The sequence below is a fragment of the Beta vulgaris genome, chromosome 8, assembly GCF_026745355.1.
Source record: "Beta vulgaris subsp. vulgaris cultivar EL10 chromosome 8, EL10.2, whole genome shotgun sequence".
Taxonomy (NCBI): Eukaryota; Viridiplantae; Streptophyta; class Magnoliopsida; order Caryophyllales; family Amaranthaceae; genus Beta; species Beta vulgaris.
Window position 1 is genome coordinate 39,163,158 of NC_079209.1, and position 23,324 is coordinate 39,186,481.

The 23,324-nt window shown below is 35.7% G+C and overlaps 1 protein-coding gene across 1 annotated transcript in view; it reads left to right on the top strand.

Moving 5' to 3' along the window:
* Positions 1-21,339, top strand: part of LOC104901432 (nudix hydrolase 3) — a 40,348-nt gene extending 19,009 nt beyond the window's left edge. The window contains exons 10-21 of the mRNA XM_010689016.4: positions 3,246-3,481; positions 3,578-3,659; positions 5,987-6,052; positions 6,123-6,200; positions 7,656-7,751; positions 11,338-11,444; positions 11,572-11,740; positions 14,747-14,830; positions 17,688-17,782; positions 17,855-17,945; positions 18,047-18,193; positions 21,104-21,339. Of these exons, the coding sequence (XP_010687318.1) occupies positions 3,246-3,481; positions 3,578-3,659; positions 5,987-6,052; positions 6,123-6,200; positions 7,656-7,751; positions 11,338-11,444; positions 11,572-11,740; positions 14,747-14,830; positions 17,688-17,782; positions 17,855-17,945; positions 18,047-18,193; positions 21,104-21,166 (1,314 nt within the window). The 3' untranslated portion in view covers positions 21,167-21,339. The remainder of the gene's footprint in view (positions 1-3,245; positions 3,482-3,577; positions 3,660-5,986; positions 6,053-6,122; positions 6,201-7,655; positions 7,752-11,337; positions 11,445-11,571; positions 11,741-14,746; positions 14,831-17,687; positions 17,783-17,854; positions 17,946-18,046; positions 18,194-21,103) is intronic.
* The last annotated feature ends 1,985 nt before the right edge of the window (positions 21,340-23,324 follow it).

The following is a 23,324-nucleotide window of genomic DNA, read 5'->3' on the forward strand; positions in this document are numbered from 1 at the left end:
GAAACACAACACAACAACACCAAGGCTCAAGACACCATAAAATGAACACCAGACTTACAATAAGGAGCATTGGAACGCAAAAACGATTCAAGAACGCCAAAACAAGGAAATTGAGGTAAAAACTAACAAAAATAACTCAATCTACAAGGCACCTAGAACCCTACAATGAATGAGCTTATCAATTATCCCTTGAACCCACCTGAAACGCGTTTTTCTACACCTGTACAATACGGGTAGTATTGGTTCGGTAGATTTGAAAACCTTTAAAATACGATACCATGCGACCTTGTTTTGACACCATGCCTCAATCTAACTCATTTAATAAATGGGTTACTTACGTTGAAAGTCTCAATCCAAGGCCTCTATATTAAGATTAGGTTGTCGGGTCGGGCGTCTTTTGCCTCCTCCCTTGCACCATCCGTACATCTCATCAGTTACCACCTATTCAATCCTTTTATTTACGAATTATTATATGTGACATGCCAGTGCGTGACATCATTAGTCGACGGTGTAATGCAGGCCATTCACAATACGTAAGTGGGGTTATTGATAAGAATTATTAAAGTCACAATATGGTTAGTATCAAATGCATCATGGGGTTATCAATGAAGCTTTAAAGGAGTTAGGCTACTCACAATGTCTAAACGAGGTTACCGATAATTTCGCACCATCATTTGAGTGTGCGCGTCACTCAGGAGACAAGAAGATCATCGAAGGTGAATAGAGTGCCATGTCATTTCAAGCATGCTTTATATTGTGACGAGAGAAATCAAGTAGAAGTAGAAAACCTCTTTATGGTAGTCAGAGAAAAAAGACGCGGTCGCGATTGCTTTCACGGGAACGGCCGCGTTGTCGTGGGAGCGGCTTGTAGTGGGGAAATAGAACGTTTCGCGACCAACGCGGCTTGAACTTTTTTTTTTTCAAAATTCACATTAATATGTTTCAACCTTATTTGCTTTGTTTTAGTTTATGAAGCATTATTACAACATAATATAATCAAATCTATCATAATATCATGTTTCATTAGCTATAGAATCAAATCGTAAAATACTTTTGGCCAATATTTAAAAAGAACGGATGTAACGGGAATAAAGGTGTTCTAACGCGGCGAGTTCGCGTTACACAACAGACAACGCGGCGAGAAGTATGTGATTTTTATTATGGCGTGTCGTAACGGGATTTTGCGGAACGGCAAATTCAAAATCCGTTACACAACGTCTATTCTGTAATGGAACGGGAGAGTTTTAATTTCATGATGGTAGTACGAAATGGAAGCAAGTTAAATTAGTTTATCACATAAAACGCCATGACCATCTAGTGTCTCTAATTTCTCACAGTATCTGTCTCTCTTTAATTCTCGAAGAATAGCTAAGCAAGCCAATTTAGGAAGAAGTTTCATCCGCTTATGCCTTCCAAATCTGGTATAATCATACAACTGTCCCTGGGATGCAGCAAAACAGTGGCAGAGCAGGGTCTGTGACACTGAATAACCTTAAACTGCTCATACCAAAGTAATGTAGTCACCTATAAATGCAGTGTCTTAAAACTCCATCAATGCTAAATAAAGATATCAGGGTTTCAGCTCAGTTAAACCAACTTGCAACTGTTATTATTTTTGAGATTATATAAACCGGCCAGCCTCGCATTTCCTGATAGAAATTGCCTATGAAAAATAGGATATACGTGGAAGGTTGCATAGGTGGTTACAGAAAGGATGTATGTAGCGAGTTGCTCCACATTAGTTTCTTTTTTTTTCGCTTCTAATAATAGAGATAGAAGGTAAGCCAGACATAACATTTTTCATCGTTTCATTCCTGAAAGACCCATCTTTCTTTTTCCCTTTATAAGGTGGACCCTTACGATGTGTCCATACCCGGATTTTATCTTATCGATGCAAGTATCGGAGCATGGTTCCCAGCATCATAGATCACATGACATCATAATTAACTTGCAACGAAAAGGCCTCATGTGGGTAAGCCTATTGAACACCTGTTATTCCAAACAGCCTACTCCATCCATTCCATCTTATCATGCAAACAGAGATTGTTGATGGTTCACCATTTCACAACTTGGTAAGCTCAAGAATATAAAAACACGTATTTGGTCGTCAAATTCATAGAATTTATCAGCATCGGTGTATCCAAACACACTATCCATGCAGAATCCTTGAATTTTGGTACCTTTGACTACAAAAATAGGTGTTGTAAGGACAAGGTGTTGCATGTGGTAGTTTATGTAGATGATGTAGATAGTGTTACCAGCAAAAGGCCTGAAAAACAGTTGCTTTGTAGCGGAAACAATTTGTAACGATGAATGGAATGCATCTCGGCGTGCAATATTTCCAAAAAGTTTCATGGATGGGTTTTAAACTCATTTTGCGTTTTTCTATATATAAGCTATGTTGATCGGACTCTTCATTTCACCTCAAGTACCCGTGTCGGATCCTCGACACTCGGACATGGGTGGGACACTTGGACACTTTGTTTTGGGCTAAAAAATAGAAAAAATTCCAAAATATAGCCGAGTCGGACCCTTGGACACGTACCCGTGTCGGACATGGGTACCCGAGTCTGAGCAACATAGTATATAAGTATGTTTTTCAACATTATATGACCAATCCCATCATAATAGGAGTGGGTATCAATTTGATGAATGGATATTTTTTTTTAAAAAAAAAGTAACACTTCAAGAAATCAAGGTGCAACAGACTCTCTGCTCCTAGTCAATAACAACAGCAGCAATATCAGAGACTTATCCCAATAACGTGGGATCAACTGCATGAGTCAAGTCCCTTTTATGCTTTCAGTCTCAGAGATCTAATTTCTTCATAATATGTTTCATTAAATACATGATTAACTGTAAAAAAAACTACATAATTATTTGATAAATACATTTTGGACAACTTGAACAAATATCGGAGATATCGGAAAAAAAAGGTTACAATGCAGGGAATCATTGTTATGTACGGATGACGGGGTGAGAAGGACATAATTTTGTCCCGCTGTTGTGTAACAGGGTCTTTGGAATGGAAAATCCAAAAAAACTGTAACAGCTCAGCTGTTTGGTAATCAAACGGCTGAGTTTTAATTTCACGGAGAGCAATGTCTGTCTACTGTCTAGGTTAAGTTGATTAGATGCTCAGTTTCCTTGTTTGTCTCTGTTTTAATATTCATTAGAAAGCTTTGGTTACATTGGTTTACTAAATTCTGAGTGAAAGGGTAAATGTCAACACACTTTCTCCACAGGAATTTGAATTGTGGAATAATAATCTATCCGAGGATAAAAGACAAGAAGCAATGGGCTTCTTTAATGTTATCAAAAGACGCAACGGAGTCAATTTAGATGCCCCAACTGATGTGAGGGATACTGACCACTCTGTCCATGATCTTTACTGCGTCCCGTTTTGTCAAGAGTACATGTCTTACCTCATGGAAGCTTCAGAATTGCTGCATAAAGCAGGGGAACTGACTAGCTTTCCAAGGTAAAGTATTGTCCCTCTATGCTGTTATTTTTTAATGTATAAATTTCATTACGTGTGCTGCCTATAGATCCTCTTATTTGTGTTTCTTGGTTGTAGCTTGAAGAAGTTGCTGCATAGTAAGGCTGATGCATTCCTTTCCAATGATTATTATGACTCTGACATAGCCTGGATGGAATTGGTCTGTGATCTTTATCCTTGTATAGTCTTGATGGAATTGTTCTGTGATCTTCCTTGGAAGTGATGATTACAATATGATAAAAAAAAGAATAATTCCCTCCCTTTATCTGTCTGCTATAAGTAACGAAATTTTAAGTATGATTGAGTAATGTCATGGCTACTTTTGTTTGGTAGTGAACTCTGTTTGCACATATTGCTTTGTGGCATCAGGTGAGTTGCGGTGCAAACCTGATTGGTTGTCAATTTGATTTTCACTTTAACAAATCAAATTATTCCAGTATGGGTCCTGTTTGCTTCTTTTTCATGCCTCGTGTTTGACTTTCTTCTTCTGTTTTTGTACTACTTGGTCATGGTGGGAATCCAAAGAAGCATTAGAGGCTGGATCTTACTACTTTATGCTCAAAGAAAAGAAGTCCTGAGAAAAGCGAAGAAAAGAAATGGATAGAGTTGGATCAGAGATCCACTTAACTCAAGTAGAAAGACTCATAAAATTTGAAAGGGAGATTCAAGGTGAAAACCTATGAGCTAAGCCCAAATAGAAGACAAAAAAACCAGCCACACTTGACCATGCTGGAAAAGACAAGTGACCGTTAAAAGTTCCATTCAGTTACAAATTAGAGCTAGAAATTAGAGAAAAATTTGTGTATTTCAAGCAGAAATTTTTATTTATTGATGCTGGACTGCTGGAGTCTGGACATATATCTGCTTTCTTTGAAGATTACTTCAGAACTGTTAATGTGCTCACATCCTCACCTAATTTAGTGAGAATTGGTGAAATTGGAATCTTCCTTTGAGATTCCCTTGGATATTCAGAATGCTGGATAATTTTATTTAAGTAGTGGTTCCTAATATCAATGGCTCAGTGGAGTAACAGACTACAGGCAGCATTAACTCTTTTTGTGAGGTAGACTAGTGCTAATACTGAGATGTGATATTGACCTGATTTCTGAGTTTGCTCTTGATATGCACGATGAGTCCAAGGTTGCGAGCAGCAGTAACCTGTTGTTATTTTAGAGTTAAATGATACTCATAGTGAGAGGTTCTAGGACTAGCAGCTTCTGGTCTTTGTTGATAAGCAAAAAGTATTCAGATAGATGAGACTGACGTCCAAAAGCAACCTTGGACTCAAATAGATAGATGAGGTTCTAAGATTCAAAATTCCTGAATGCGGAAGGCTGTTTCCAAAAGGCTATGTTACTTGGACTTGGCTAGCAGTGTCGGACACGGGTATGTGTCCAAGCATAGGCACGACTATTGTATCGAAATTTTACGAATTTTCGGTGTAAAGTGAAGTGTCTATGTGTCTTTACCTTGTCAGAGTGTTGAATGTCTGACTCTGACATGAGTACTTGGGTGACATAAATTGTCGGAGTACCCTGTTGGAAAGCTTTATAATGATGAACAACGGGTGAAGAAAATGAGAGCCTTTCATCTTTTGAGAAACTCTTAGCATCGATTTTTTATATAACAAGATTTTGAAGACTATCAAATGACTTTTGATCACATCCCTATTCCTTCTGTTAGGAGAGTTTAATTTTTTTCATCTGAATAAGGGAGATCAAAGACGACTGTCCCTAGTGTGTTCTAGCAAGAAGATGGAATGGAGCTGAACGTGAAATCTGATGCTAGTTATGAGGGTCGTGGCTCTCCTTGGTTGAAATTAATGTTGTGCTCCAGTTTTAGGCTTTTTAATCACATCCCTCTGCCTTCTGATAGGATAGTTGATTTTGTTCATCTGTATAAGGGAGATTTTCTCCTAACGAGTTAGTATGACAATGTTATTTGCTACTCGTAATGGAGAAATAATAACAAGCATCTCTCAACTTTACACCATCCGAATTCTTCTACCTTATGTTTTCTCTCGTCTTTGTTTCTTCTCTTTATTAATACTATTGTTTTTTTTTTTTTAACTTTATCCAATTTTTTTATAATTGTTTTATTTTATGCTATTTAAAGCTTTGGACTTTTGACTTTTCTATCTTCTCTTTTTGCTAAGCTGAAAATAATCTAAAGATCAAATGAGTATCATATCTAAAAAAAGGTAGTGTCCTCGTACCCGTGTTCAATTTTTTTGGGTTTGCCGTATCGGACACTGATCCGTACCCGTATCCACACTCGTACCCGTGTCCATGTAACATAGCTGAAGGTTCATGTTAGCTGACCCCAAGTCATTTTGGCTAAGACTTTTTTGTTGTTCTCAACATGTCCACATATGAAGCATTTACTTATTTAATTATTTGTGTATGTATGAATCACATAGATTGAATTATGGAGTGAATATGACCAAAATTCCTATTTTTTAGTAACTTATTTTCCCCTATATTGTAGGACTCAAAGTTGGATGTCACCATTGGTCCTTACGAGACCTATGAAGATATGCTTTTTGGATACAAGGTAGGCTCCCCAGCTGCGTGGAGTAGAAAGGTGTAATGAAGCTTGCTGATTATCCTTCTCCGTATTTCAGGCTACATTTGAGGCATTCATTGGAATCCGAGATGACGATGCTACAGCAAAAGTTAAACTATTTGGCGATCATTTATTGGTAAATTGTTGATTTATTTTTAAGTGATGTGGTGACAACTACTTTATACAGCGTTGCCAATTTCTGATTTTGAATAAGGAAAAACAAAAAAAAAAACAATAATTATAATACTTAGATCTTTTTTCTATCAGTTGACCTTATTAGATCTTTAGTCAATTTTATAATTCATAGACTTTTTTAGTCGAACTGTTATATTTTATTCTTAAAAATGTATTTTAAATAACTTAAATGGAAATAAAAGTGGAATTTGTTTTATTTTCCTACTCCTTAGGCTTTGATAATTTTCATCTACTTAATAATAAAATAGATAATAAGTTAAAATTTGTCAAAAAGGGCCTTTTACACTTATCTTTTGGCGAGAAACAATCTTTTAAATATTTTTGAGCAAGTTAAAACCTTAAAGTAAGATTTTTTTTGTGGCGTTGACCACTTTTTTTTTTTCAATGCTATACTTCCTCTGTTCTTTTTCTATTACAATAATGGATTTGGACACGGTTTTTAAGAAAATGAAAAAGGTGGGTAGTTTAGCATAAAGGTATCCCTTTAATTTACTTAGAGTAGGAGATAAATAAACCCTTAATAAAGTAAAAGCAACTTTATGTGATAATTTGAGTAATTAATGATGGTTTTAGTAAGATAAGTAAGAGCAATATTGTTAACTATAGTTGCTTTTTTTTTATACCAAAAACGGAATTGTTGCAATAGATGTGAAACTAACCAAAGTGGTAACTGTTGCAATAAGGGACAAATCTAGTCCTACGAAACAAGGTGGAGGGGGGGGGGGGGGATTAGACACTGACGCCTGCCAGTTGGGCACGAAGGAAGAAAGGAGGGGTATTTTGATATATATTTAAATGAGAATCTCTCTTTGCGATGAAACCGACTCTCGCTGCTTTTTTTTTTAATTGTAAATTACTACCTTTACGTCGAAGAGTGACCGTGTTTTACTCAATTTATTATTATTCTGGTCCAATCGACCCGTGGTAATAACCATTGTTACATGGAAAGCAGAACGTTCCGGAACGGAAACGGGAACGCGGAACGCAGGCTCTAGGTTAAACCAGATGGACTCCTAGACCACAAACCACGTACCACGTTCTGGGACGTCCCCTGGAATGTGGAATGTGGCCACATACCATGTTCCCGGTATCAATGGTAATAACGAATGCCATTTCTTCTTTGACGAAATGGTGGTCAATTGTAGGTCACAATAGGTTATTGTCTGACTGAAAGGAGTGATTAACCTGAAACATGCTGTGAATGGTATTAGTTAATTTCAAAAAAATCTAAAGGTAGTATCTTGCAAAGTGTCATATAAACGGCAGCGAGCAATGATTTTTCCTTAATTCAATAATGGTATTACCAAATGCGTTCATCCCTTTAGCCCTACTCCTTTTAAGAAATGAAAAAAAGCAACTAATTGCTTTTACACCTTTTTCTGTTTACTTCGATCAGGTTTTGGAGCAGAATCTTCCCATGAATGACGCATTCAAATCTAAAGATGTCACAGCTGCTCCCATCCGTGTCACCCAGCTTCTTTATAATGCTGGGGTATGTCCTTCAATTTTGAAAATATATATCACTTATCAGTTGGCTATGTGATTTATGTGTACCCATTTCTTTCAGCCCCCCATTGTTTCCTTTCTGTTTGTTAGGTGGTTACAAGTTATTTCACTCTTGTAAAGTTGTGATTGCTATAAGATGTTCCTGATCTTTAAGTCTTGAATATATCATCATGCGTGTGGTCTGTCTCTTTTGATTTATATGCGTTTCAAAATGAAGAAAGAATTACTTAACATGCAGCATGTATGATAATCTCCTCGCCGATGCCATTGCCTCTACTTTAGATATGAAGTATGAACACCACGTAAGTTTGATGGTGGTTATATGAGCATAATTGGTATTCTGAGTAGTTGTCTAGTGTAAAGAAAGAATAACTTAACCTGTAATTCCTTACTCTACTCAAACAAGGGAGAGATGATTCATGAACCTCACATATCTCTGGCTGAGGTTATGTGAGCATATGTGGTGTAATTGTTGAGCGTCCAATGTGCTATCAATTTCGAATTGGAGCTCATCCATTTCATAAATTATGCATGGTGAGGAAAAGGTTTTCAGGTAATTCATTTTGGAACTCGCTTTGTCCTGCACAACCCGTACGATGATTGTAGCAGCAATTTAATATTAGAGCCTTAAATACAAATGAATGGGAATCTGGTACTTGAATAAAGATCTCATTTCCGTGAATCCTTCACATGAACCCTTTATCTCAATGCACTTTAGCTCTGTATAAAATGTTCCTAGAGATTGAATCCCTTCTTGTTCTTCTTAGCACTGTCAGCCCAGACGTCTGTGATGTAATTTAACTTCTTCAACATCTCCACTAATTTTAATTCCATGCAACGCAACACTAGCCATGCCAAGTTGAGAGAGAGAGAGAAATGAGAGATGAAAAGAACAATAAAAACTATTTACAAATCAAGGCTTAAAATAAAGTAATGTAAGGCAGCAAGAAGAAAAAAAAGAGGAGAAAATTCTAATTCTTTTGAAGTTAGAGTTTAGTTTATGAGGGAGAATTTTTATTTTGGGGTTGGTATCTTCTCGCTTCTTGTCTTTTATTGTGGCTTAGAATTTGCCTTTTATTTCCGGCATTGTTGTATGGCACGGAATGGTGGGCAGTGAAACATCATCACTTACATAAGATGAATGTGGCGGAGATGCGTATATTACGTAGGATGTGTGGGCATACAAGAATGGATCGATTGAGGAATGAGATTATTAGGAAGAAAGTAGAAGCTACTCCGATTGAGTTTAAGATGATGGAGAATTGTTTAAGATGGGTTGGAATGTAAGGCGGAGACCAAGTGATGCCCCGGTTAGAAGCTGGAAGGGTGGCAAAGCGATAGGGTGGTAAGGGGTTGGAGAAGACCTAAGAAAACTTGGATGAAGGTGATTGATAATGATATGAGTCTACTTGGGATTGAGGAAAATATGGCATTCGATACGGGAGAGAGAGAATATATGCTGATGACTTGACTTGTCTTTATATATCTTCCCTTTTGACCCCTCTCAGTTTACTTCTTGTGCTTTGCAAACCTTTTGCATTGAACTTTCTTTACATATTTCCTTTCTTAAGATTTTCACTTTTCACTAACCTTTTCATTGTTTTCCCTACAAAGCTGTTTTTTCTCTCCCCGTCTTTTCTTGGCTCTCAAATGTATCTATCTCATATTTTTCTTTCCCCTTGTGTTTTCCTTCTTGTTTTACTTTTATTAATTTCACCTTCGCCCTCTATCTTGTTTATTGTTTTGCTCTTTTTTTGTTTCATTGGTCACTGTGACAATTTCCTATGATGATTCATGTTAGCCGAACCCTAATCATTTTGGGACTAAGGCTTTGTTGTTGTTGTTGTTGTTGCTGTTGTCAAAAACATCAGTTGATCTATAGTAAGTATTACAATATTTAATCTAAGGGTTTATAGTCTTTGCATGCTTTATGTGTATTATTTGTTTCTATTCAATTCAAGGAAGATAATGCCCAAGTCATTAACCAAATGAAGTATTTACGTGGCGATTGTGTGAAGACAATTCCTTTCAAATATAATAGAAAAGAGGACCTGATGTGTTGGTTAGCTATGTCCAAATTATCGCCTATCATCCCTAATCTTATCCTCAGTTAGTGCCACTCCAACGCTCCAATGAGTTTTCTCATTCCGAACTATTTCTCTTCTCTTATGACTAGACATCCACCTCAACATATGCATTTCTACCTCATTTACCTTCTCAACGCGATCTTTTTTGGAAGCTTAAATTCTGACCTATAAAGCAAGTTGGCTGAGAATCAATCTTATAAAACCTTCCTGTTACTTTTATAGTCATGTTGTGATTACATAGTATTTTAAATGCTTGTTTGCCATTTTAGTCTAACAATCCCATACAAGTTACTTTTATTATGGATGATAGGTGCCAAATATATAAAGCACACACTAGTAATTAATTCTCCTTCCCATCTATATCAAATAAGAAAAATTGGACATGTTGCTTTTCTTGCCATTTCCGTGTATGAAAATAAATGGCATTATGGGAAGAAAAATCATAATATATTATTTTATCTTCTGTGATCCATGTCATATATAAGATATTGGTTCAATTAGGCGAATATTGACCTATGTTACATGGACTTGGCTACTTAGTGTTAGACATGTATCATTTATGTGTCCAAATGTCATTTTAGGCTATTTTATGTGAATCTGTCATACTTGAGGTTCAAAATGAAGTATCAGCTGGCCATAACTATGTCAAAGTGTGGGATCCGACACATGTAAATGAAGAGTCTATATAAACATTGTTTTTGGTCACTGTTATTTAAAGTCAGTGTAAAAGTAATTTTTTTTTCTTATTTTAGCATTAGAAATGCTTTCATTTGTTATCTTTTGATCATTTTCCAATGTTTAATGAAGGGGGTCAGTATTTAAATTTTGTTCTTGAAGGCTGCAAAAGATTAACATTGTTTGTAAAGGGTTCTAACTTGTAACTTTGTAAGTGCTTTTAGGATAACATGTGCAAGGTAAGCATGAGTAAATTCTTATCAGCATTAATATTTGATACAATAATCTAATATTGCTCTGATAAAGATGGTTTCGTTCTCCCTCTATTACTATGTAAACGTTACTCTTGTAAAATTTACTATTTAAACTTCAAAGTCTACCTGATTACCTTGTCATACATTACAACACCAACTTATTTTGGTAAGACTATCTTCTGATAATTTTTACTAATGTATTGAATATTAGTGATAAGACAATAAATTTGTCAATGGTTGATCTGAAAGACCACAAAAGTCTTATTGGATAATCGGGGGGAACACACATTATCTGATCTTGTCAGAATCTATGATTCGACTCTTTATTTTACCTCAAGTACTAATCTCAGGTTTTCAACATTTATGGTATGACACTTAGACACTTCATTTTGGACAAAAAACTCAATTTATTAGATAGTCTTGTCCAACACTTGGACACATACCCATGCCAGACAATTCTAACCATAGACCAGAATCATATTGAGGATGTTGTTCTTGGATATATGATTAATCTTTATTGGAGGAGCATCGTTCTGAGACGTTAGTGGTACTTCAGGATGTGAAAGGACCTCAAACTGTTGCATTCAATTTACCAAATGATGAACGCATCGTGAGAGATCGTGGTACTTCGATGGTTATGCTTAAAAATGTTTCTGAGGCAAAGTAAGTCTTCAAACCTGATGCTTTTCTTCTCCTTAACTGCAATTTATGTGTGTATTGCTGCTGGCATGCTATTTGCACATTATTTGTTGTTATGCTTTGAAGTATCTAGTGCTACTGATTGGAGCAGGTTCAAGCATATTCTTCTTCCAATATCTGAGGCATGTATATCGAAGGAGCAACAGGAGCTTGTTGACTTTGAATCATTTTTCACTCATACAATTTGCCATGAATGCTGCCACGGAATTGGTCCCCATAGCATAGTGCTTTCAGATGGTCGGAAGTCAACTGTGAGATTGGTAAGTCTAAGGTTTTCCATTCTATGTACCCTGTCATGTACAAATAGTTGCATACTTACCTCTTCTGGGATGTCCCAAATCGAAACTACACACTGCTCTAGGTTAAAATCTAATGGGTATTAATTATCAAATTATTATTGGACCACTTTGGTTCTATGCAACATGGCGCACCTTCATGGGAATCTTTCACAAAATCTTGTAAAATATGTACTCTTAATCATTTTGCCAAAAGTGAATTATGCAATTGATTTTGGGACACAAGGAATAATAATTTGGAAGAGAAGGAATAATAATTTTGGTACAGAGAGAGACACTATGTTTCTTTGATCAAAACAGTATCTTGTTAGGAGCATCAACAAAGGATAATATAGAACACTATCATTGAGAAAGCAAGGTAAAAATGTTTGACGGGCTGTTGCAGAATAATGACAGTTTGCCACACTTGCTCTATAATATAACTATGTCAGACGAGTACTTTGAGTACACTCAAAGATTCTAGAAATGGAAGTTAACCAAACGTTATATCAGCATTTACTCCCATCATGGAATGTGGAGTCAAACACTAGTGCTATGACACCTTTGATGACAAATGTCTGGTAGTTGCTTTGCCGATGAAAGTCTTTATTTTCTTTTTCTAACTGGAAATGAGAAACCTGGCTGGCTTCGTAATATAAAGACAACCTAGCTCATCCTTACAAATGATAGTAGATAAAAGCATATCGCAAGAATTGAACTGAACAAGGAGTGAAGGGTAATTGTGCCCATAATTTGCTATAATTGCGTCCATGTTTGCGTCCCTGAGGCAATGGGGAAAAGACAACGAGGAAAAGGACTGAAGGTCCATTAAATAATCATCAAAAGTAATTATAATCTTCCAGGGGTTTTGTTACGGATTTTACTTCTTAACTAAAATCTGTATTTTTTAGCTTCTACCTCTTTCTTTGACACAATAAACTGAGCGACGCTTCTGTTTATAGTCTAGGAGAAGCCTAACAGTCAATAATTTAATCAATTCTGTTCACTCTCGTAAACATGTATTAACCATGGCATTTGCTGACTATGGAACCAAACAATTTTAATCTGGATAATGGTTTGGAATACACAAAAGGTTCTGGTCCAAAGTAGAATTAATTTGATCTGTTTTTTTCCCTTTTAATGTGAATCACCATGCGATCAAATTCCAGTTGCTCTCTCCATACGTCAATACAATACAATAGTATAGAGAGGGTGTGAAGAATTGTCAATTCTGGAGCCATAGAATAAATTTTGGGCACGGCCACGGCCCTAGTGTGTAGCGATAGCCATTTCTGAGCCAAAGTTGCAGTGTTACTGCGTGATTTGGGAACTTCAATGTCATATTATAGTAAGATACTGTTTTTTTAGGATATATCTGAGATATTTTACAGCACCTTATGTTAGTTACAATAAATGAGAGGTTGAAAACATTCTTAGTGACTGAATTATGAGTGGAGTGTTCCTATTATGATATTCAGGGGGTAATATAATATGTAGTAGTGGCATATTCATCAATGGCCTATAATATACCTTGCACAAAAACATAGATAAACATAATGGTGAGTTGAACTTTTTTTATACATAATGGCCTTTATTAGATTCGCTTTTGAGAGCTTTGTCATGTAAATCTTTAGAAAGCACGTTGGGCCAAGTGCCAACCCCCTCCTAGCTTCCGTCTCCCTTCCTATTGTTTACTCTCATTCAGAAGGCCAAAATACCTGTCAAGGTTACATATGTTGCTTGAACTGCTTCTCTAAACAAAATTAGCACCAACCACCTCTTGAGCAGAGTTCCCAAAAGGGAACTGCTTCCAATATTTGTGTTTTATGCATTAGTTGTTGGAAGATATGAGCATTTTTCGTGTACTGTCTATATTATTGGCAGACTTGCTCAAATTTAGTAGTTCAACAAGCACAATTTGGAAGTAGCGTTTTTGAGAGATTCTGATTGATTCAACTTTCTGATTCACTTCTTGTGCAGTCTTTTCTAATTTGTCAATGAAAAACAGAACTAGAAAAAGCTATGTTACCCAGACTCAGTTACGTACCAAGGTTTTGACTCGGCCGTTCTTTGAAAAAATTTCCATCATTTGGCCCACAATGAATTGTCTTGGTGGCGATATTGCTCACTGATGTCGGATTGTTCAGGATTTTTGAGGTCAATATAGAGTATGACGGCAAAGAAAAACCTAGAAATTAATATATCGTGTGTACCTGTGTCCTATATAGCCAAGTTTTGGTGTTCAGACTCATTGTGTGTGTGTACTTTGAGTAAAGCACCCTAATCAAATGCGGAAGGAAAGGAAGGATGATTGTATATCCAGTGAAGGACGCTCTTCTGATGCTATAATATTGTAGACTTGACAAGTGATAAGGGAGCTTTGGATCTATGCATTTGTTCAGTCCATGTTTTCTTCAACACAATGTGTACATCACTGCTCCTTAAAGACAATACGCTCACAATCTTTCAATAGTCTTAATACAAAGTGTGATGTAGGATTTCATGTGGTAAATCTATGAACTGATTAGAAAGAAAATAAGAGATTGAGAATATTCAAGAAATTCAGTTGAGGTTTTGAAATGTTTTACGATTTCTTTTAGCTTCTCACAATGTTCAGGCAAAAATCTATAACACGTTAAGAATATAAGGCTAATGTACAACATAAAATTTCGTAGTCATAACTAAAATGACTCGTCAGTTTGATTTACTAACTCTTTCTGACCAACCTTCTTTTCACAGAGAGATCTTGCATGATGAGTATATAAGCTTTGTAGTATTTTTGTCAATGCCATTGGTGGAGGCTATGTGAAAGAAACTCTCCAAAGAGCCTAAAAATGTGTTATGATTCCTTTTTCCTGTGAAGGGACTTTAATGCTCTTACATAGTGCTGATTCCCTTTATAGTTAATATAATAATTCATCCTGGAGATTGTCATGCAAGAGTTGCTTGTGAGAACTTGATAGAATTTTAAACCATTTCCATGTTATGCAGGAACTCCAAGAACTACACTCGGCCTTAGAAGAAGCAAAAGCTGATATAGTCGGCCTATGGGCTCTAAATTTTTTCATCAATCAGGTCAGTGATCATTAGTTTTACCTTTGGAGCTTGTTAGGTTTCTTAATAATCATATTATTCAACGGTCTTTGTTACCAAAAATCATTTCATGGTATTAATATTTTCATCCTCCCCCCTATCCTGTGTTCCATATGATTCTGACTTGGTTGTATATTTTGAAAAAGCAGAACTATATATGAAGGAAAAAAGCTACTGCCTTTGTTCCTTATTGTTTTCCTCATTTTCTTTTGTGGGTTCAATATTTTAAAACTTTGACCATTAATTCACATTGATAATATAAACGGAGAAAAAGCATGATCATGTGTGATCTTGTTGCATTCCTTCGAACTTGTAGTTTGCAAATTACTACTAATACTTTTTTTGGAATTTCTCGATGGTACCATCCAAATATTGACTTTTGCCAATGGTGCACAATTTTTAATTGGCTTCCTAGTGGTACCATTATAGTATTGACTCGTTGAGTGCTGTGATCAAACCAATAGACAAATGTTAGATAATCACCCCCTCCCCTGCTTCTCTTCCATGTTGCTGTTTTGAGCTCTACTGCACTAGTTTATCCCTAAATATATATTCATCTGCTGGATTGCTACTCCCCATATTGGTTTCTGTTGACCCATGATTTATTTACTTGGATTTCGTTCGTTTGGAGGAAAGTTACTGACATGATAATCACAATTCTGCTGTCTTGTAATGGGGAAACAGAACGTTTCGCGGCCGACGTGACGTGAATTTTTTTTATAAAATTCACATTAATGTGTTATGACCTTATTTGCATTGTTTTAGTTTATTAAGCATTATTACAACATGACGTAATCAAATCTATGAGAATATCATGTTTCATCAGCTATATAGTTAAATCATAAAATATTTTGGCCAATGTTTGAAAAGAACGGATGTAACGGGGATAAAAGCATTCTAACACGGCAAATTCGCATTACGGAACGGACAACGCGGCGAGAAGTATGTGATTTTTATTATGGCGTTCCGTAACGGGATTCCACCAGAATGGCAAATCCAAAATCCGTTGCAAAACGGCCGTTCTGTAACAGAACGGGAGAGTTTTAATTCCATGCCTCAAACTCTAGCATGGCGTCAGGTAGTGACTAGGAGTTCATTGTATTCAAATATGAAACTTATTAGTGGTGTCTTGTATCTCCTCCCAGGTTTTTTACAGTTAGGTCACGACGATGGTGTTTTGCCGGACAATTCCCGATCCATAGCAGTGTCACTTGATTTTTTGTGTTCTGCTTGAAGTGCAATGTTGCAACCCTGTTTTCTCATGAAAGCTTGGAGCCATATTCTTATTGTGAAAATCAGTAGAAGTAACAAAAACATCACATCATTTTTCTAAACTTTCCATCTATCTGATACCGTTTTTTAGTAAAATATAATCATTTTCCTTATTCTTCATTGTTAATAAGGTTGATAAAGGAAAATTTGGTTAATTGTTTTCACTCGTTCTTTACCCTATAAAGAAATTGAATAAAAAGAACAATTTCGTTTCCATTGTAATCTTTTAAAGATTGAAATGTCCCTCAAACATAAGTACATAAATTTGAAACCTTTAAAATGCAGTTAATCCAACTGTGAAATAAACTATTATTGCGAAAATTGGGGAATACACCCAACTATATCAGTAAGAATTTCATCTTTAGACACCTGTCTCTGCTCTACATACTCCTATAAAACCAGATAGTGCTCTATGGCAAAAAGAAGCATCTAGATGAATTTGCAGAGATCCCAAGGGTGTGGCTGTCCAATGGAGTCTGTTTGGGGCTTGAGTTTTCCTAGCGCATGGCTTGTAAGTGTGCCATTCAGTAGCAAATCATAGGATATCTTTGGCAGTTCTAGAAGATATTTTGTCTGCTTTTGTGTGGATCTGGACATTTCTTCTCTTCCAAATGGACCAAGTGGCAAACGTAAACAAGGTGATCCAAGTTAGTAAAGATATCTTAGCGTCGACATTCCTGAATTTGTCTGGAAGCCATTGTTCATAAAACCAATCAACTGATCAGTTGACCAGGGAGAGGAGTGTGAGGTATCCTTAACTTCTATGGATCTTGGGTAATGTATAAGGAGATTTTTCTATATCCTCAACTGCACCTGGGAAGTAGCAACACTGAGTTGAAGGTACACAGTCTCTTGAGCAGGTTAAGATTAGTGGGGTTTCTATCCGACATGTGACATGACCACCCAGAGAAACATATTCAATTCCTGGATGATGATGCATCTTAATTTCTCATAGATGCTGGCCCCTTCCTAGGTGGCCTGATAAAGCTTGACTGCTTAAGCTGGAGAACTGTCAAACTTGCCATTATATGTATACTCACTTACTCAGACACCAAGAGGCTCTCCTCATCCCCCAATTTATGTCTTCTTGCTGCTGTTTGAGCTGAGATGGGCGATCTATGGAGAGCAGATGTCCGGCTCCTGTTCTGAGAAGAAATGCTAGAATCTGCATTTGGTTTTTGCATTAATCTCTTTCTAACTAAGAAATGATCATGTTCTTATCTTTAACCTCCAATGGGAATGCCGGCAGGGAGAGTGAGTAGGTCCCGAAAGATGAGGGTAAGATTGTATGTTTGGTAATTTCAGGATTCCAGATGTAAATAAGTTGGCAGATAGTTCAGACTTCAAACCAAAATTTGATTAGATTCCAAGTAAACGTCTTCTTGTGTCTGTGAACTCTATTGTATGTGCTTTCAAAAGTATGCTGTTGGAAATTGATGTGAGTTTAACAATCAGAAATTGAATGCATACTAAACGTTTTTCTCATTCATCTTAAAGTATGCATGGTTTTTTGTCTCAAAATTTTTTCTGATGTCCTTGTTTCTTTTTACTGCCTCTGTTGTGCTAGGATCTACTTCCGCCGAGTCTGGCCAAATCTATGTATGTTTCCTTCCTTGCGGGATGCTTTCGCTCTGTACGTTTTGGGTTGGATGAAGCTCATGGGTAAGCAAGCTACGCCATGCATTTATATCACTCAGCTTTTCTATTCTTGATTTATGTTGGCCTCTTTTTCAGAAAGGGACAAGCATTGCAGTTCAATTGGTTATTTGAGAAACAAGCATTTATTATGCATCCTGATGGAAGATTTAGTGTTGATTTTGATAAGGTTTGGCATTGACATTTAATATTTTTTCTGTTCTTCATTTTGCTTTGCTGACAAGATCTTTTACATACTTTTCTTTTGATTTTTTTTTTTCTGATTTAAAGGTTAGAGATGCAGTAGAAAGTTTGAGTACACAGATCCTAACCATACAAGCTACGGGTGACAAAAATGCTGCGAATTTGCTCCTGCAGAAGTACTGTATAATAACCAATCCGTTGCAACTTGCATTAGACAAGTTAGAAAGTATCGAGGTATGTCCTTTCAATATTTTGTCTACGGGGTCCTTTATTGATGATTGATGTTAAACTGGGAACATATTTTTTTGTTTGAATTGTCTATACGCATCCAATGCCTAAGAATGCTGGGTACAGAAAAACCAAAATGGTAACCTCGAACTTTTCGAGTTTCCCATTGGTGGCCTTAAGTTTTTTTATTCTCATTGGTAACTCTCAATTATGATTTTATTTCCAAATGTGACCTTATAGAGTAAAAAACTGTTATTTTCGTTAACTTTTCATTAGAACTAATCTCTAGGCACACAAATCAAGGTGCTTCCGGTCAATTTTTGTCAATTTTTTGACGTCAAATTTGAAACTTAAGGGACGAAATGGCACTCAATTCTTTAACCGGACAATTTTTAGGCACGGAAACCAATTTAGACTTTAAATTTGATCCTTAAAGGCTAAAATGAGCCCCAAAACTTTACCTGAGCAATATTTGTGGCTACGTAAACCTAGACAATTTTCAAACGCGCGAACCGAGATATTTATTCTAATGAAAAGTTAACAAAACTAATGATTTTTTACTCTATGGTCATATTTGGGAATAAAACAATAATTGAAGGTTACTAGTGGAAATAAAAAAACTTAGGGTCACCAATGGGAAACTCGAAAAGTTCGAGTCATCATTGAGAATTTCGAAAAAAAAAATTACACTTGATAGTACTACCGAGGCACTTTCCATTTTCCTTTGCAGCATTTCTTCTTTGACTTAATTCTACACTTGATGATCCAATTAAAAACTAAGAACATCATGAATAAATTACAAAAGAATTTCATTAAAATGTTAACTATTATATCTTCTAGTAGTTGTATGTAAAAATCATGTAGCCAATGGGTAATTCATCCACTTAGAGATAGATATTGATGCTTAGTGGAACCCAACTAAGCAGCTAAATTAATTTTTTCAATTGTTGATCTATAGTGGGTGGCTTACCTATTGCGTAAATGTCATTCTCCATTGTATGTCACTAAGAATGTCACGTGCTCACTATTTTGTGTTAGTAGGTCATATTTGTCCCATGAGCATATATATATATATATATATATATATATACTTCCTCCGTTTCTTAATAAGTGCAACATATAGAAAGTGGGGGAATACCAAGGAATGTAGAGAGAGAAAGTTGGGATCACAATAAAGTAGAGTAATTCAAGTGATGAAACAAAAAAGTTGTGGTCCTCTCTTGCTTTTTGGTGGCATATTTGTAATAATATTGAACTTTTTTTACCATTTTGAGCTTGATTGCACTTATTGTGACTATTCCAAATAAGGGAAATGTTGCACTTATTAAGAAACGGAGGTAGTATATTTTAAGGTAAGATGAAGTCCCTTGCAAGGGGAAATTGGAGATCCCTCCTTGCAAGGGGTGAGGCTCGACCCTGTGACCTCTGGGATCGGAGGTGATGTCAATACCACTAGGCTATCGCCCGCTGCTCTACCCATGAGCATATATGATTGTTAAGATAGATTTAGGATTTATCTATATAGAAGTATTTATCTAGACATATCCAGTTAGAAGTGTCTGTTTAGAAATAATATTTAATAGTATTATATTTAGTTTTGGGAAAAAGTTCGAATTATTATTAACCCAAAGGGATATTTATAGTACATCATATCAGACCTAACTTAAATAGAACTAGGCAAATATATCCTAAACTAAATATACAATCTAACTTGCATGAACCTGATTCATGTTAATATTAGTGTCCACTAGCCAAAAGCACGTATCATTACTAAACAATCCACTGTATCATGCGGAAACCTACTATATTATGCAGAAATCCACTATATCATTTAGACACATAGTATATAATGCATACACTCACTATATCATTCAGACACACACTATATAATGCATACACTCACTATATCATGTATAAACCAAATCATGCTATATGTTAGAACACGTGTCACGATATATATACTAGACAACTTAGATTTTTTGTATGTTAAAATATTTGAATTAGTTTCTCCATTATATTGCATATAATTTCACTATATGTTTTCCGTTAATAAAATCTACTATGTTGTATATATGTGCACTATATCTTTGTAGAACTCACTATATAAAGTTAATATCACTTACCAACCCGGTGCATATTAAGTCACTAACTAGTGTGCACTGGGTCCATTTAATTTTTTTTACTAAATATAATACTAGTAAATACTATCTCTAAATACACACTTCTAGCTAGATATATCTAGATAAATACTTCTAGATAATACCTCTTGACAATGACCTATCTCTTCAACTTTGCTAGCTGGGGCTTGGGTAAATTGTGACGACTTGGTATAAACTATAAAAGAAAATAAATTATAAGTCTTTGTATTCGGTAGTATTGTGATTACTGTTTTGAAAAATGATTCGGTGATAGTCTTTAAAATTTAAATATATTGGCAACAACATTTTATTCAACATTTTTGCGTAAATGTCATTTTGTCAATAAAGATAGATTTTTTTTTTTAGCTCTAAGTTAAGTAGTAACTTACAATGAAAGTTCTCATAATTAAAAGGTAGTGATTTGTAAATTTTTTTTTTTTTTTTTTGATTGGGAAATTAAGTCAGCCCAAGGGCTAATCCCTACCAAGGCTACTAGCCTTGTAGGAACTACCAGCACATTGGCTGTTAATGCATGCAAAACATGCTAAGTAAATACCCCAACATAATGCTAGGGGTAAGGATCGAACCCCTAACCTCATATATCAGAGGGGAGTGCTCTACCACATGAGCTAGCTCCTCATCCTTAGTTACTTGTAAATTATGTTATACCGAAAATAGCTATCGACATATCTAATCTTTTAAATTTAGGCTATTCACTTTTTTTACCCTTTCTTCCCCTACTTATCAGTTCCCATTTGCATTTGAATTTTCATTGCAGGTACCGGTTGACATTACTCCTACATTTACGGTTGCTGAAGAAATATTGCATGTAAAACGTTGAAAGTTGAAGTTCCAACACATTTTTTTATACGTAGTCGAAGTTCCAACACTTATATATTGTTGCGAAACTTTAAGTACTAGTCGTTACTAATGTGCGAACAAATAATATTATCCTTACTGTCCGTTTGATAATCATTAATATATTGCAGTAATGGGAATGAATTTTAAGTGTAATGTTATTAGATTAGCACCCTTAAAATCTCCATGGGGAGGCATTTTTTCTTTATAGACAAGCAATCTCATCGCTAAACTTGTATTTTTGTCTCTAAGGGGAAGTAATTTTCATTACCATTCATTACCACCTACAAGGTGGTATTGGATGGGAATGCAAATTCAAGAAGAAAAGTAGACACTTTAGGATAAATTAGCATTACTATGAGAATGGACAATGATATTCTTCATAAATTTACAAATAAATTCATTTCTATTACCATCGTTTATAACCAACTATCAAACAGACTATTAATACCCGATTATATGGGGATCGTTATACTTGGCAAAGTCTATATATATATATATATATATATATATATATGGAGTAATATGACCGAGTGACCTTGAAAAGTCTGGTAGTACCTTGTTGATATCAGATGAGATTGTGATGTTGTCGGCTGTAGGTAGTCATTTGAATTACATCTTAAATTGAATGATTGGTTAAGTTGTTGCTCTTGTAAAAATAATAACTCAATCTTGGATTTTTTTTTTCTAAAGTAATCTATCTTCGTAGAAGTTGTAAATTTTATTAGCTAACACCCTTGTGCTACACTATATTAGCTAATTTTATTTGCATGGTTGCCAACTTGTCAAGTGCAACTTTTACTTAACGTAACTTGCTCAAATACCCAAAACAATTCCTCTTCATCCTATTTCTCTCTCTCTCTTAACCCCGCTTCCTCTTCATCTTCCTCTTCCTTTGTTCGAGATTCATTGTAGATTAGCAATTTAGCAACTAGTAATTTTGATCCATTTATTTTACCCATTTCATTTAATAAAACCTAAATGTCTAGAAGGGATTATTCCCTGCAACTTTGTTCTGAAATCGTTAAAAAAATTCCGAGCCATTTCGCAATAATTGAACCCAATTGGAGGAAGGGGTATGAAGCCAACTTCGTGCAACCATTTTACCCGATTTTTTCGAGCCTTGTGTGGAGCCTAGGGGTGGGGATGAGCCAAGCCTGCTCGCGAACTATTCGAGTTCAGTTCGGTCAAAGTTTGACTCGAGTTCGGGCTCGACTCGAGTTCGGATTCGACTCGATATATAAACGAGCCAAGCCCTAGCTGACTATGAGTATGGCTCGGCTTGAAAGCTCGTGAGCATGATCGAAAACTTCTTACTTAGGTAATATTTATGCAAATTATTAAGTGTCCCACATCGATTTCAAAGACAAACAACACCCTTATTTTCTCTTACTTATTGTTTGCCATGTCCAACTTTTCTTGATGAAGGCTATTTATACTTTGACAACAATTGACAATTTATAGATTGCACCAATATTATAAGCTTCTAACAAATAACTTAAACAATATCTAATTAATATAAAACTATTACGATCCACTAAGGTAGCTGGAAAGTTTGTTTCGGAATAGGTGGTGGTCATATTTTACAAACTGAAGTAGTTTACAAATCCTCCAAGCCAAGGCTGGTAGCTGGATGATTTTGCTTTTTAACTTCCATATGTCCCACATCGAAGAAATAACAAGTGTATTGGGAATTTAACATTATAAATATGAGTGTATCGACAGATGTTTAGATATTTTTAGATGCTGGGCCTAACTTAGTTGTCGGGACTGACTCTTCAGCATCTAAATCTTTAATGAATAAAAGATTTGAGTAGACAAGACTAAGTTGGGCTGTAAAATTTTAAAGAGCTCGAGCCGAGTCTTGTTTTGGAAACTCGAGCTCGAGCCGAACATAACACTATTCAGCTCGCTTGGCTCATTCCCACCCCTAGTGGAGCCACTTCTAGATAGAAGATTATCTAAATTTTGTTGCTCAATTAAAAACATCATTTTAAAGTAATTCCATGTTATTTTAATCATGTCATCTTGGAGCCAAGGTTGAAAAATACTTTATCATTGGTCACAGTCAAAATCAGTATTCAATCTGTCAACTGCATAGGTAAAATCTTAAAACTACAATTTGTTGCTCAACAAAATGG